The sequence below is a fragment of the Antechinus flavipes genome, chromosome 5, assembly GCF_016432865.1.
Source record: "Antechinus flavipes isolate AdamAnt ecotype Samford, QLD, Australia chromosome 5, AdamAnt_v2, whole genome shotgun sequence".
In the NCBI taxonomy this organism is placed as follows: Eukaryota; Metazoa; Chordata; class Mammalia; order Dasyuromorphia; family Dasyuridae; genus Antechinus; species Antechinus flavipes.
The window spans coordinates 37,069,359-37,086,250 of NC_067402.1; the positions used below are offsets into that span (position 1 = coordinate 37,069,359).

The following is a 16,892-nucleotide window of genomic DNA, read 5'->3' on the forward strand; positions in this document are numbered from 1 at the left end:
AGAGACTCTCAGAGACATACAGACTTTCAGAGACTCTCAGAGACACACAGACTCAGAGATTCTCAGAGACACACAGACTCAGAGATTTTCAGAGACTCTCAGAGACACACAGACTCAGAGATTCTCAGAGACACACAGACTCAGAGATTTTCAGAGACTCTCAGAGACATATACTCTCAGAGACTCTCAGAGACGCACAGACTCTGAGACACACAGATTCAGAGACACACAGACTGACACACTCACACAGGAAAGACTAGCAGAATGCCCTTCCAGAGAGAGGATTGCTCCCAGGTTTGGGGGTGGGCCCCCACTGGTGGCACTCTAGAATTATTTTGGGGATTGGCAGCCGGGCTCCAGGGGCAGTGGAAGATCTCTTTGTGAGTGGGCTCCGAGCCATCCTGACAGATGGGTTGGAGCACAGACAGCCAAGCCCCCATTTAGGCACATCAAATGTGTTTGCCGAAAGGAGGAAGCTGAGCCAGCCATGTCCGAGCAGCTTCAAATAGAGCTGCTCAGGCCAGGCTGTGAGAACCTGGGACTCTTCCCAGCCACCTCTGCACGAGGCGGGGGGAGGGGATGAGAGAATAATTTTCTGCTGCCATGTTAAAGCCAGTTCCCCTATCGAATGACTTATTAGTCCCTTACCCTGCGTCTCCGAGGCATACCCTCCCAGAACTGACTAATGGCACGATTTTTGCTAAATTAAAAGAGTAAAAAAGTCTATTTGGAGACTTTGTTCAGAAGATCTGCCCAATGCTATTATGGAGCCCATGTAGCTGGGGTATTTGCAGTCTTAAACTTGAAAATTTTTATGAACCATTAGCTCTTCCTTCAAGGCCAAAAACCTTGTCATTTTTTTTCTAAGAATAAACCCTTCTTTGCATTGAGATAGGAGGCAGAAGCAAAATATGAAATACTTTCACTCCCTAATACTAAGCATAAAGCCAGGGGAAATCTAATATTCTTCTCTTCAGTCTGTGGACTTGAGATAAGGATGCAAAGAGGGGAGAACTCTAATTCAGAGCAAAATCAGTTTGCAGCTATTATTCAATTAATGTAAAGTATCAGGTTACTGCCCATGTTGCATAATGCATAATGATGTAGGCTAATAGCTTTTAGTGGTGACATTGAGTAGCTTGATCACAATGAAAGTGATTTGTTCATGTTTTTTTTTAAAAAATCTGAGATGATTCTCACGATTGGAACCATTCAGACCTAGTATAACACAGAGTATATGTCTCTTAGTGTATGGATGCGTGTTGGGGAGGAGGGGAGTGAGAGAGATTGGAGATTAAGGGAAAGTGGGGGGAGGAATATGTTTCTTGCCTCCTTAAAAGCTGGAAAAGCTGTCAGAGGAATTAAGATTAAACCACTTGGGAGTCTGTGGGTGTGGAAAGTCATCATCTATCTAACATTAATATAGCTTGTAACAGAATGCTCTTGCTTGAAATAGGACTGTCACATCCACCGCTGGCAATCTGCGCGCTCTAAGTTTTTTTCCCCCCCAGCTCATGTTGCTCTTAGTATTTCAACACTGGTCACTTTGTAGACATTGTATTTGATCTTCTGGTTCCACCCCAGTATTACAAAAAGAGATGTGTCAAGCCTGAGAAAAACGTGCGTTTGTTTGCAAGGAGACGGAGAAGGCACTGAGTCCCCGTTCCGGTCTCTAGCTCGCCTTGGGGAAACTTTGCCAGTCTGAAACGCCAGTAGCTTAGACCACAGTGTACTGATAAGAACCCTCCTGCTTCGATCACGATGGAAAATGGACTGCCACAGTCTAGCTTTGCCTATTTTTTAAAATATCCTCTACAAGCAATTAGGAAAAATTTCTCAATGGTGGGAAGTCAGAAAACTGAAGAAAAGGTATGTCATATTTTCCTTGTCTTAAAAGCTAACTGGCCCTTTTTGATGCGTGTTAAATTTACATGAGGGGATTGTTCGGACTGACCAGTGTCATAGCAGCTCCACCATTTTGCCGGATCAGAGAATAGACATGTTTTAGATCAGACTTACAAAACCATAAGGAGTTCAGCAGATTGAAATACTTGGTATCTGAAAGATGGACGGCAGAAGCTTTGCAGTGAGGTTAGGCTGAAAATCTGTCATTGGCCAATGAAGCTTTTCTTAGGGTTTAACATGGGAATATGCTGTTTGTTCTTCCCTAGTTTTCAGCAAAGTTAAATTTTAGCTTCTTTACGATTCAGTTATTTAGTGTCCTCCTTTATTTTTGACATCTTCAACATTTTTACTTTAACTTTAAAATCCTGAGCCTTAGAAGTGATTATCTTAGTACTGAAGAGAGAATATTCCCTTAAATCTGAGCTAAGTGGCTCAGTGGACAGAGCGCCAGGCCTAAAAGACCGGAGTTAAAATCTGGCCTTAACCCCCCTGGGTGATTCTGGACAAGTCACTCAACCCTATTTGCCTCAGTTTCCTTGTCTGTAAAATGAACTGGACAAGGAAAGGGCAAACCACTCCTTTGTCTTTGCCAAGAAAAACCCAAATGGAGTCATGAAGAGTCAGACCGGATTGAAATGACTGCACAATAATATTGAAGGCTTAGATACCGGCTGATAAATGTGAGCAGCTGGAAAAGCTTCAAACTGGTCAGTCTGAAAACCAGTCAGAATCAGAAACCGTGAGATCAGCTAAGCATTTAGGAAGCAGCCTTTTAGGCAAGGAAAAACTAGCTTACTGTGTCTTTCCCAAGACAAGATATTTTTAGTATAAAGCTATAGAGTATATGCATCGATACATATTTTAGTATATAGCTATATTATATAGACTCTATAGCTTTATAGCATCAATAGCACTTTTGAAATAATTTTTGCAGGAGATAGTCACTTAATTTCAAAATCTTAAATGTATCATATTGCTCATTGAAATCCAGTTTGTATACAATGTCTGAATCATAGTGGACATTTAATAAATACTGGCTGAATTGAATGGAAAGGAAGTATGTACACATTACTTTTATGCATTGTAATAAATAGCTGGAATAAATGGTAGTATCTGATTTTTTTACCTAAATAGATAAGCCTAGAAAAGAACTTTGGAAAGACACCAATAATCTCCTGGTTCACAGCTGACTTCTCAGGTTTGGGGTTTTTGTTTGTAATATGTTCACTAGCTGAATGTAATGTCTATGTGGTAATACCTTTAATAAGGCTTGCAAAATCTCCCATTGTGTTGATTTCTAATGCTCCTTTATTTGCACTCTGAAATACAGAGGGTGAATGTCATAAAATACTAACAAAAGGAAAGGTCAACAGACAGAAAATACATCCTCTCTAATGAGAGGCTGCACCAAAAATGCTGGTGTCGATCATGTGGAATGTAAAAATCATCTCTCCTGTTTGAGAAGACGGGGCTTTTTCATTTTTCTTCACTGCTTAAAATTAAATTGGAATGAGAACGGAAAAGATTTGGTTCATCACTTGATGGAGCAACATGTTTCAAATAACTAGACAAGTCTCCATTTCTAGATCTCAGCATGTGTTTCTTAAAGGAACTAAAGTCATGGAAAAGCTAGGTAGTCATAGTGGAAGCAAGGCTCGCCCTACAATCAGCGTTTTCAGATTTCTATAGGTTTGCTCATTACTGCAGATGTGTGTGTGTGTGTGTGTGTGTGTGTGTGTGTGTGTGTGTGTAGCAGGAAGGTTTAGTGCTTCAGCTGGATGACTTCCTTTGTCCATTCTTCCCATGAATAAATGAAATTTGGTCCTTAGCTTAAGAATTTCAGACAATGATCAGCTCATGGACAATCTGTCAAATGCTTTGGAAAATTAAAAAAAAAAAAAAAGAAATAAAAAAAGCATCACTGCCCTCTTTCTGAAGGTCTTATCTAATGGGGAAGTCAAGCCCAGTGTGTGAAAAGCACACACAAATGCTAGTTGGGAGACTTTTTAAAATGCCACATCAATTCTAATTATGTAATATTTCAGGAATCTCCAACTTTCTTGTCTGGGTAGTCTCTCTAATAGTCATCACAACCCCCTTCATAATTCCTAGCTCATCAATGGAGAATTGCTATGGTGGAAAGAAGGTAACATTTTGTGTTCAGCCTAATGGTTCATATTTAAGAGCTTCAGACCTGGGGGTCTGGCTGCTGCACCCGCCTCCCCAGATCTGTAACCTCTGTGTTTCCCCCAGAACCTCACAGGACTCTTCAGCTGCCTCTCAGATACTCGATTATTTGAAATCTCAGGTACCTGGACTGTCCCTCCCCAGATGGTAAGCATGCAGAGGGCGTGGCCAATGCGTGGATCTCCTTGCTAAACATCTGCTTTTCTCTTAATGCAAAGACTGGAGGACAGGAAGGGAGTGCCACATTTGGCTGTGATACATGGGGCTTTCTCTTCCTCTTGCCCATATTTTAATCTTCTGTCTTCTTCCTTCTACCCAAATCCTTCACTTCCATGAAAACCCATTGCAAGAATCCTTCCCTCCCCAAGATGTTCTTGACTAATTCGCTTTATTATGAGTTGCCTTAGCTATATGGATACTATGTTTGCACATGCGGTTGTGTGTTGTTTGGGGATTTTTGAAATTTTTTTGTTTAAGATACACATTTATTAAATACCTACTATGTGCCAGATACTGTGCTGGGCCTAGGGATAAAAAGGGAAAAATGATAGGGAACTCACATTTGATCAGAGAATAAACGCCCCCCCCCACATACAACCCCCCTCATACAAAGTAAACACAAGGGAGTTTTGGAGGGGAGGTACCTCGGCCTCTGTGCCTTTGCCCAGGCTGCCCCCTATGCTTGCAATGTAGACTTTCTTTATTTTTCCCTCTCTTCCTTCAAGATGCACCATCACGCACCGAGTGCTGGATGGAGAATCAAAAAGCCCCGAGTCCAAAGTTGGCCTCAGACACTTGTTAGCCTCTGTCTGCCTCAGTTTCTTCATCCGTAAAACAGGGAAAACAATAACCTCTCCCTCCCGGTCTCGTGTTGAGAACAATACAAGAATACTTTTTACTCCTTGATCGGAATGCCAGCAGTTCTGTCTCAGACACCACCTTCCCACAGGAACCTTTCCCCATCTTCTCAGACCGCCAGAGCCCTCCCTCCAAGCCCACCCCTGAAGGCACGTGTGGCCTTCACTGATTCATGTCTATGCTGCACTTCTCTCCCCCACTAGAAGGCCAGCCCCTGAGAAGGGATTGTGGCCGCCTTGTCCCGGAGGGTCAGGGCCTGGCGCAGGGCTGGGCCCAGAGGCCGGCCGGCAGAACTGGTCACACAGGACGGCCTGGCCAGTGACGGGAGCACTAGCAGCAGCGAGGCAGGGATGCTGAGAGCTGGAGGGGAGGAGGTGTGTTCCAGGCCAGAAGAAGGGGAAGGGGCCGCCTCGGCTGGACTGTGGGCCAAACAAAGGGGCTTAGATTATCCTAGGGACCATAGGAAACCAGCGCAGAGGGCTGACAGGCTCACACCCTGTAATTATGTGGAGATCAGTCAGGAGATGACCGCCACCAGGTGAGAGGTTCTGTCCTGGACTAATGTGGCGGCCACGCAGGTGCAGAGGTGCCACGAGAGGTTTATTATGGCATCAGAAATGACTCTGACTTGAGTTCAAGTCTGGCCTTGGACTCTTACTTCTGTGGAGCCTGGGCAAATCCTGTAGTCTTAGTTGCCTCAGTTTCTTATCCGTAAAATGAGCTGGAAAGGAAATGGCAAACTGCTCCAGCATCTTTGCCAAGAAAATCCCAAATGGGGTCACAGAGAGTCAGAAATTACTGAAACAACTGAAGAGCAACAACTTTAATAATTAATAAACATTTCTCCTACGTGCCATGAAATTTTAAGAGTGGCCTTTGATTAAATGCTGACCTCAAGTCCTTTGTGTCTTAATACTGAGACTGTATCTCATACCATTCCCCATCTCTCCTCAAAAAGTGCTTTTAATGTTCCCTTTGCCACTTAGCACAAAGAAAAAAAAATGTCACACTGAACAAAAAAAGAATATTTAATGCCTTTTTTTACTTTTTATAATAGCTTTTAAAATAGCTTTTTATTTTACCAAATACATGGAGAGATAGTTTCCAACATTCACCTCTGCAAAGCCTTGTGTTGCATATTTTTTTTCCCTTCTCCTCCACTTCTTTCCAAAGACAGCAAGCAATCCAACAAAGGTTAAATATGTGCAGTTCTTCTAAACATTCTTCCAAATTCATCATGCCATACAAGAAAAATAGATCAAAAAGTGAAAGAAAAATGGGGGAAAAAACAAGCAAACAACCAACAACAACAATGAAGTGAAAATACTATGCTTTGATCGATATTCGGTTTCCATAGTTCTCTCTTTAGTTGTGAATGGCTCTTTCCATCAAAGATCTCTTGGAATTGCCTTGAATCACCTCATTGTTGAAAAGAGCCAAATCCGTCACAGTTGATTATTACATAATCTTGTTGCTGTGTACAATGTTCTCACTTCACTTAAAATCGGTTCATGTAAATCTTTCCAGGCTTTTCTGAAATCAGCCTGCTTGTTATTTCTTATAGAACAATAATATTCCATTACATTCGTCTACCATAACTTACTCGGCCATTGCCTAACCGATGGGCATCCACTCAATTTCCAGTTCTTTACTACTACAAAAAGGGCTGCTACAAACATTTTCCACATATGGGTTGTTTCCCCTTTTTTCTAATGCCTTAATTTAGAGGAATTTAAGATTGCAGGGTAGATGAGTAGGGAAGCCTCTGGTAGGTTTCTTGCACCTCTTTCAAAAATGTAAATGGTGAAGGATCCCCAGATATGAGCCTGAAATGCTTTACAATGTAAATATGATTTATATGTTTAAAAAATTCATAAATGAGATCCCTGAGTCCAATGGGAGTGGCTGCCTTTAACAAAGCATTTCTAGGCTTTTCTGAAATCATCCTGCTTATCATTTCTTATAGAACAATAATGTTCCATTACATTTACATACCATAACTTATTCAACCAGTCCACAATTGCAGGGAATCCACTCAATTTCCAATTCCTTACCACTACAAAAAGAGTTTCTATGAACAGCTTTGCACATATGAGTCCTTTTCCCTCTATTATGATCTCTTTGGGATAGAGAGACTGCTAGATAAAAAGGTGTGTACATTGTTATAGTTCTTTGGTCATAGTTCCAAATTGTTGGATAATAGTTAGATAATTTCACAACTCTACCACAATACATTAGTATCCCAGTTTTCCCCCTCCAACATTATCATTATTTTTTCCTTCTATCATAGCCAATCTGATAGGTGTGAGGTGGTACCCCAGAGTTATTTTAATTTGCATTTCTTTAATCAGTGGTGATTAAGAATTTTTTTTCATATGACTATAGATGATTTTAATTTCTTCATCTGAAAACTGCCTATTCAAATCCTTTGACCATTTATTGAGGAAGGATTTGTGTTCTTATAAATTTGACTCAGTTCTCTATGTTTTATAAATAAAGCCCTTTCAGACAGTCTTACTCCATTAAGAAGTGAGTTCCTGGGAGAGTCTGGAATCTAGAGTTTTCAAATGTACTCTGAATTCTCTGAATAGAAACAGATTATGTGAAGATATGATGGCCAAGAAAAAGATGGAAAAGAGGAGCCCCTCAGCTGAGCTCAATAGGCAGCTGATGCCCAGGATAAAATATAAAGAATAATATAAAATTTAAAATTTAAAAATTTAAATCTGGCGATCAATCACTTCCCAGGGGGAAACTTGTCATTTTGCATATATTTCTGTACTTGGGGGAAGAAAAAAATCACCTGTTAACTTGGGGACAACAGAAAAATATCCGGATGAACAGAGGACACAGGAGAGAATTTCTGTCCTCTCAAAGAACCAGAGTAACTGAATATAACCGACAATGATCAGTAAACAATGAATGAGATGTGCAACTGAACGCAAATACTACACCTGGCTACTGAATATGTGACATGAACACTGAAATATTTGCTGAAGGGATTACAGCCACTGCCTACTTTGGAAGAAAAATCAGAAAGAAACCATGGAACAAATCAAAGACTATTAGCAATCACCAATCATTTTGCACAAGCCCCCTGAGTTGTATTTGGTAATTTGCATAAAAGCTTTGAGTTACCTGGTAACTGATAAGATCCTTTGACAGGCTGGTGGTCAATTTGGTCTAGAAACAATGCTGAGAAGTGGATAACTGAGAAAGCAGGGCAGTGAAGCAGGGAAGAAGTGGTTCAACAGTGCCCTAAGTGCCAAGTCCTGGGAGGCAGGTGATATTGTCCCCACTTTGCATTTGAGAAGATTGAGGCAGGTGGAGGTTAAGTAACTTGCCCAGTGTCACATAGCTAGTAAGTGAGGCTGGATTTGAACTCGGATCTTGCTGATCCCAAGTCCGATGCTCCATCCACTGTACCACCAGCTAGCTGTTTTCCTGAAGGAGTCAGAAACAGACTGGCGTTCATTTAATTAGTGGAAATTTTTATCCGTCCAATTTTGAGCATGATGTTTGGATTTTAGCATGACAGAATGTAATGCCAAAATAAGCATAATCAGCTCTCTTTTGAAATATTGTTGGTACAGAATCCTGTCTTATGGCGAGGAAAGAAATAACAACATAGAACAGTCACACCAAACAGAAAGCTTGCGTTAAGAAGTCGGGAACATTTGCAAAGCACCTACTGTGCTGCTGTGCTGGGGATGCAGAGCTGTCAGGGAGCAGTCATTGTTAGTGACCAGTAGTCCGATAATCTATAGAATTTGATTTACAGGGAGGAATTTGAAAACCTTTTAACAAAAGGATGAATGCCAGCCATACACTGCAATGTGTCTCCCTCATTCAACTGAGAGTTCTTGAGGGTGGGACTCACTTTTGCCTTTTTTTGTTGCCCCAGCACTTAGACCCCTGCCTGGCACACAGCGGGTGCTTAATAAATGTTTATTAACTGACTATAACTACATGGTCATTGATATCTGGTAGTAATTATGCTGAGAAATTTCAGCATCATTTGTGCCATCTATTTTCCCTCTTCCCCCTCCAATTAAGACACTAAATGTTTTACTTTAGCACCTTCTCAAATGAAGGGGACCCAGACCCTCTGTCCTTGGGATGGTGGCCATCCCAGCCAGGGCAACAAGGAGCTGTGGGGGTCTTTGGCTGATGAGGGGCACAAAAGAAGGTGGGGAGGAGAGTTTGCCTTCTAACAGTGATTTCTTCTGGCTTGCTTGAGCCTCTCATCCCTAGGATTCCATGGCCAAGCTCACAGGCTTCTATTCTTGTCTCTCTCTCCCTGCTTTTTGCAGAGAATCACAGATTTGAGAGTTAGGAGGTGCCGCAGTATCCATCTTAGTGGAACCTATGCACTGTGATATGCCCTTCAGGGGGTCAGAGCCTCGCTCTGGAGCCCTCCAGGGAGGGGGACCCACCCCCTTTCAGGGACCGCTTCTGGACGCTGGGATTGTTGGGAAGCTTTTCCTGACGCTGAGCCTTATTGTCTCCATGACTCCCACCCATCCTTTCTGGTTCTCCCTTGGCTGCTGCTTTGTGCTGGACATTCCCCAGTGTTCTTCTCACTCTCTATCTCCTCTCCGTCATCCCATCTGCTTCTATGGCTTCAGCCATCACTTCTATACCCATTGGTCCCCAAACTCCATCTCTAGAGCCAGCCACTCTCCAGGGCCCCAGGACCACACTGCTGGCTGCCTTCAAGTAGCCATCCTATTTGGGCCATGAACTTGGCACACCCAGCCAGCTCCTGCCCCCAACTTCAATGTCTCCAGCTTCCTAACAGTCTTGAAGTTGTCTTTTCTATTTCAAATAAGTCAATAATGTACTAAGTTGGGGATACAGGTACAAGAACGAAACAACTCCTACTCACAGGAAGTCTACATTCTAATGATAGTGACTATAAGTGCATATTTTATATATATAAATATATTTACATATATATAATATGCACTTATAGTCACTGCCATTAGAATATAATGGGAAGCTGGGACCTGAAGCAAGCCACTGGGGCACAGTAAGCACTAAGGCACAGAGACAGAAGTATTTCGGGTGAAAAATGGTGAAAAGGTCAATCTGGCTGGCTCTTAGAGGGGAGGTGTGTGTGTGGAGAAGACGGGAGTGCCCCATGAGGCTGGAATAATAGACTGGGACCAGATTTGCAGGGATTTCCACATCAGATCTGAGCTTCAGGAAGATTCCTTGAGCAGCAGGCAAGCTGGACTGGGAAGAGGCTTGAGGAGCCTCACTAGAAGACCTTCAGTGACAGGGTGCTTACTGCTTAAAGCACTCTATCCCATTTTTAACAGCTTGAATTATTAGGGCATTTCCTCTTCTACTGAACAGAAATCTTCCTTGTTATGCTCTTATGTTCTCCCCTGAGTCTTCCATTCCTAGTCCTTTTAACTGTGCTTTGTACAGCCTGATCTCTAATCCCCAATCCACTTTCATCGCCTTCCTCTTCTAGCTTGTCAAAATTCCTCCTAAAATGTGTCATTTGAGAATATCAATAATCAGCTGTGAGCTGGCCAAGGCAGAGTTCATGAGCAGGATATTCAAGCTCCCTTCTGTGTGTGTGTGTGTGTGTGTGTGTGTGTGTGTGTGTGTGTGTGAGAGAGAGAGAGAGAGAGAGACAGACAGACAGACAGATAGACACACACACACAGACAGACAAAGAAAGAGAGGGACTGTAAAAGAATGTAAGAGAATGAAAATGAATCCAGTTGACAGCCTTTTGCCTTTGCACATTAATGCTGAATTCTCCTGATCTTGGCGTTCACTAAGACTTTAACCAGACAGAATCTCTGCTCCCAAGGCTTTCCACAACCTTGTTGGTTCAATTGACCTTTTCAGACTTATTTCTCCTCTCCCCAACTCCTGATCTAAATTCTAGCTAGCGCGGGTGAGCCCTTATTCTCAGCCCATCCTCTCCAGTCTTGATCTCCATTCCTTTGCTCACACTCTCTGACATGCCTAGATTGGATTCCTCTTTCTGCAATCTTACCTTTCCTTTAAGAAGAATAGTGATGATAATAGCAATTAGAATTTTAGACAGCACTTTATTTCACAAAACTCTTACTAATGGCATTTCATTTTATTCTCACAACACCCCTAGAGAGTAGGTCTCATAACTACCCCCCCTTTTTTCAGCTATTAAGTGTGAATTAGGATTTGAACTTAGGTTTTCCTGACTCAGGTCCAGCTTTCTATATTTATTTTTTTGTCATCCTTCCTACCCCAACAAAAGCAAGGAATATCTTCCTTCTTAAACATTTTATAGCATTTTCTTCAGCTTTTTCCTTTATATTTATCTTATCCTAATTTATGTACCTAACTGATCCTCTTAATCTCTGCCCTAATTGAGTTTGCAGTCAATTGTTCCCACACTTAGCACTTTCCCAGAGTTGGCACTCAATACACACCCTGCTGAACTGCATGGATCTGTTTCTAATTCTTGTATCATAACTATGGAAACATTTCAAGTAAAGCAAAGATTTCTGAATATCCAGAGTCCTCATTTGACACAAAGTGCGCCACTCGAGAACAGAAACTTACCTGGAATCCTTGACATATACCTTCGACAAATAGTCCTATGTTTCTCAGAAGGGACAGAGTATAAGGCTCTAGCTTAGACTTGGCCTGATTTATTGTTTAAAGTGTAAGATTCCTTCTTTTCCTGATCATCCTCACTATCACCCTCCACACACACTCCTTCCCCCTAAGAGCCAGCCAGATTGATCTTTTCACTATTCCTCACCCAAAATACTCCTGTCTTTTTGCCTTGGTACTTACTGTGCTCCTGGCTTGCCTCAGGTCCCGCTTTCCCATTACATTCTAATGGCAGTGACTATAGTCGGTAGAGTAGCTTTTAGAGGATAGTATTTTTTTTTAATTATTGATTTTTGTGGTTCAGTCATTTTCAGTTGTGTCTAACTCTTCATGACCCCATTTGGAGTTTTCTTGACAAATAGTTTGCCATTTCCTTCCCCAACTCATTTCACAGAGAAGGAAACTGAAACAAATAGGGTAAACTTTCCAGGTGTCTGAGACCAGACTTGAACCCATCTTCCTGACTCCCGCAAATGCCTAGTACTAAGGCCCCCAGCTGCGCCTTTTATTATACATGCTTTTAATTTTATAGACCATTCATTCTTTGATAAATCCTTCCCTTTAACAAAGACAGGGAAAGGTGAGGGAGAGCAGGGAAGTTTGTTTTCTTAAAGGTCAGTCCAGGAAAATCAGCCACTTTTGCTATTCAGCAGCCATAGGCATAGTCCTCCTCTTCCCCAACGAAGGCAGGGTATAAGTTTCCCTAACTGTTTTTCTGGGACCAAGCATTCTCACAGCTCAGTATTGTTCTAGTTTCTGCTTTCCCTAATATGATTGTAGCTAATGTTTAGACAGCATTTACTCTGTACCAGGCACTGTGCTAAGCACTGTAACAATTATTATTTCATTTGATCCTCTCAGCAGCCCTGGGAGGAAGGTACTATTATTATTCCCATTTTCCAGCTGAGGAAACTGAGGCAGATAGTATAAAGGAAGTGCCTAAGGTCACCTGGTTACTGAGAGTCTGAAGCAGGATTCGAATTCACCTGACTTTAAGCTCAGCCTTTTTCCTTGTTTGTCAACATAATGTTATTTTCCTGTTTTTGTTAATTTTGGTCTGAATAGATTCAAATGAATCTTCCCATGTTTCTCTGTATTCTTCCTCACCATTTGTTTCACCATTCCACAACTAAAGGGCTCTTTGTTTCCAGTTCTTAGTCACAACCAGATGCATTTAGGGAGGAGTGTGTATAAGAAGGGATGTGACTTTCTGTTTTGGGATCTCAGAAGGTCAAGGGTCAGAGATTTTCTCTTTCACTAATCACTAATTCCTTGAAATAGTTCCTAGCCACCACTAAAATATTAGGGTGACTATCATCCACCAGTCCCACCAACATTGATCATTTGTATCTCTTGTCACTTTACCAGTTTTCTGGATGTCACATGGAGCTTCAGAGATATTTTTTTTCCTTTTAAAAATTATTAAAGCTTTTTATTTTCAAAACATATGCACAGATAATTTTTCAACATCGATCCTTGATTAGCTTTGTGTTCCAAATTTTCCTCTCCTTCCTCCCAACCGCTCCCCTAGATAGAAAGAGATCCATTTTATGGTATACATGTTAAAATATATGTTAAATCCAATATTTGTACAATTCTCTTGCTGCATAAGAAAGATCAGATCAAAAAGGAAAGAAAATGAATAAGAAAACAAAATACAAGCAAACAACAACAGAGAATGAGAATGTTATGTTGTGGTCCACACTCAGTACCCCCTTCACTCCCAGTCCTCTCTCTGGGCATAGATGGCTCTCTCCATATAAGATCATTGGAACTGGCATCAATCATCTCATTGTTGAAAAAAGCCACATGCATCAGAGTTGATCATCGTATATTCTTGTTGTTGCAGTGTACAATGATCTCCTAGTCCTGCTCATTTCTCTTAGCATCAGTTCCTGTAAGTGTCTCCAGTCCTCTCTGAAATCATCCTGCTGGTCCTTTCTTATAGAACAATAATATTCCATTACATTCATATAGCATAATTTATTCAACTGTTCTCCAGATGATGGGCATCCATTCAGTTTCCAGTTTCTTGCCACTACAAAAAGGGCTGCCACAAACATTTTTGCATATGTGGGTCCCTTTCCCTCCTTTAATTAAGATCTTGGGATATAAGCCCAGTAGAAACAATGTTGGGACAAAGGGTATGTACAGTTTGATAACTTTTTGAGCATGGTTCCAAACTACTCTCCCAAATGGTTGGATCAGTTCACAACTCCACCAACAATGTATCAGTGTCCCACTTTTCCCACATCCCCTCCAACAGTCATCAGCATCTTTTCCTGTCATCTTAGCCAATCTGAGAAGTGTGTAGTGGTACCTCAGAGTTGTTTTAATTTACATTTCTCTGATCAATAGTGTTTTGGAGCACATTTTCATATGACTAGAAATGGTTTTAATTTCTTCATCTGAAAATTGTCTGTTCATATCCTTTGACCATTTATCACTTGGAGAGTGGCTTGAATTCTTGTAAATTTGAATCAATTCTCTATATATTTTAAAAATGAAGCCTTTATCAGCATCCTTAAATGTAAAAATGTTTTCCCAATTTATTGTTTCCCTTCTAATCTTATCTGCATTAGTTTTATTTGTACAAAAACTTTTTAGCTTAATATAATCAAAATGATCTATTTGGTATTCAATTATGAGTTCCAATTCTTTGGTCACAAATTCTTTCCTCCTCCACAGATCTGAGAGGTCCACTATCCTATGTTCTTCTAACTTGTTTATAATATCTATTTCTTAGCCAGTATCAAATGGTTTTGATGATTTCTGCTTTATAATATAGTTTTAAGTCTAGCACAGCTAGGCCTTCTTCATTGACATTTTTTTTCCATTAATTCCCTTGAACTTCTTGATCTTTTGTTCTTCCAGAGAAACTTTGTTATTATTTTTTCTAGTTCTGTAAAATAATTTCCTGGTAGTTTGATTGATATGGTGCTAAATAAGTAGATTAATTTAGATAGTATTGTCATTTTTATTATATTTGCTCAGCCTACTGATGAGCACTTGATATTTTCCCAACTTATTGAATCTGACTTTATTTGTGTGGAAAGTGTTTTGTAGTTGTGTTCATATAGTTCCTGATTTTCCCAGTTAGATAGATTCTTAAATATTTTATACTATCAACAGTTATTTTGAATGGAATTTCTCATCGTATCTCTTGTTCTGGACTTTGTTGGTAACATATAAAATCTGATGATTTAGGTGGATTTATTTTGTATCCTGCAACTTTGCTAAAGTTGTGAATTATTTCTAATAGTTTTTTAGTTGATTTTCTAGTGTTCTCTAAGCCTATCATCTGCAAAGAGTAACAATTTGATTTCCTCATTACTCACTCTAATTCCTTTAATCTCTTCTTCTTATAGCCAATGCTAACATTTCTAATACAATATTGAATAGTAATGGTGATAGTGGGCAATTTTGTTTTACTCCTGGTCTTACTGGAAATGGTTCTAGTTTGTCCCCATTACATATGATGCTTGTTGATGGTTTTAAATAGATGCTACTGATCATTTTAAGGAAAATTTATTTATTTACTGCTATACTTTCTAGTGTTTTTAATAGGAATGGATGTTGGATTTTATCAAAAGCTTTTTCTGCATCTATTGAGATAATCATATAATTTTTTGTTAGTTTGGTTATTGATATAGTCAATTATGCTAATAGTTATCCTAATTTTGAACCAGCCCTGCATTCCTGATATAAATTCTACTTGGTCATAGTGTATTATCCTGGGGATGAGTTTCTGTAATCTCTTTGCTAATATTTAAGATTTTTGCATCAATATTTATTAGGAAAATTGGTCTATAATTTTCTTTCTCTGTTTTAACCCTACCTGGTTTAGGTATCAGTACCATATCTGTGTCATAAAAGGAATTTGGTAGGAGTCCTCCTTTTCCTATTTTTCCAAATAGTTTATATAGTATTGGAATTCATTGTTCTTTAAATGTTTGGTAGAATTCACATGTAAATCTATCTGGCTCTGGAGATTTTTTCTTTGGGAATTAATAGCTTGTTCTATTTCTTTTTCTAAAATGGGACTATTTAAATAATTTATTTCCTCTTCTGTTAACCTGGGCAATCTATATTTTTGTAGATATTCTGTCATTTCACTTAGATTATCAAGCTTATTGACATATAACTGGGTAAAATAACTCCTAATTATTACTCTAATTTCTTCTTCATTAGTGGAAAGTTCTCCCTTTTCATTTTTGAGACTAACAATTTGATTTTCTTCTTTCCTTTTTCTAATCAAATTAATTAAAGGTTTGTCTATTTTGTTGTTTTTTTTTTCATAAAATCAACTCTTAGTTTTATATATTAATTCAATAGTTTTCTTATTTTCAATTTTATTAGTCTTGCTTTTTATTTTTAGAATTTCAAATTTGGTATTTAATTGAAGTTTTTAATTTGTTCTTTTTCTAGCTTTTTTATTTATAAGTCCAATTCATTGATCTTCTCTTTCTCTATTTTATGCCAGTAAGCATCTAGAGATATAAAATTTCATCTAATAACTGCTTTGGCTGCATCCCACAAATTTTGGTATATTGTCTCATTATTGACATTCTTTTGGATGAAGTTATTGATTGTGCTGTGATTTGATTTACCCATTCATTCTTTAGGATTAGATTAATTTTTGGTCTATTTTCCCCTGGCCTTTTATTGTACATGATTTTTACTTCATCCCGATTTGAAAAAAATGCATTTACTATTTCTGCCTTTCTGCATTTATGCCCTAATATATGGTCAATTTTTGTATAAGTTCCATGAACCGCTGAGAAAAAAGTAAACTCCTTTTTGTCTCCATTCAATTTTCTCCAAAGATCTATCATATCTAACTTTTCTAACATTCTGTTTACCTCCTTAACTTCTATTTTATTTTGTGGTTAGGTTTATCTAGTTCTGAGAGAGTAAGGTTGAGATCCCCCACTAGTATAATTTTGGTATCTATTTCTTCTTGCATCTTTCAACTTCTCTACTAGGAATTTGAAAGCTATACCACTTAGTGCATATATATTTAGTATTGATATTGCTTCATTATCTATGATATCCTTTAGCAAGATATAGTTTCCTTCCTTATCTCTTTTAATTAGGTATGTCTTTGCTTTTACTTAATCTGAGATCAGGATCGCTACCCCTGCTTTTTTTCCCTTAATCTGAAGCATAATAAATTCTGCTCCAGCCCTTTACCTTCATTCTGTATGTATCATTCTGCTTTAAAAGTGTTTCTTGTAAACAACATATTGTAGGGTTCTGCCTTTTAATCCAATCTGATACCCACTTCCATTTTATGGGAGAGTTCATCCCATTCACAT

At 39.4% G+C, this 16,892-nt stretch overlaps 1 protein-coding gene across 1 annotated transcript in view; it reads left to right on the forward strand.

Moving 5' to 3' along the window:
* The first annotated feature begins 1,449 nt into the window (after positions 1 to 1,449).
* The window catches only part of ATP2C1 (ATPase secretory pathway Ca2+ transporting 1), a 145,572-nt gene continuing 130,129 nt past the window's right edge, over positions 1,450 to 16,892 (forward strand). The window contains exon 1 of the mRNA XM_051962717.1: positions 1,450 to 1,869. Within this exon, the coding sequence (XP_051818677.1) occupies positions 1,762 to 1,869 (108 nt within the window). The 5' untranslated portion in view covers positions 1,450 to 1,761. The remainder of the gene's footprint in view (positions 1,870 to 16,892) is intronic.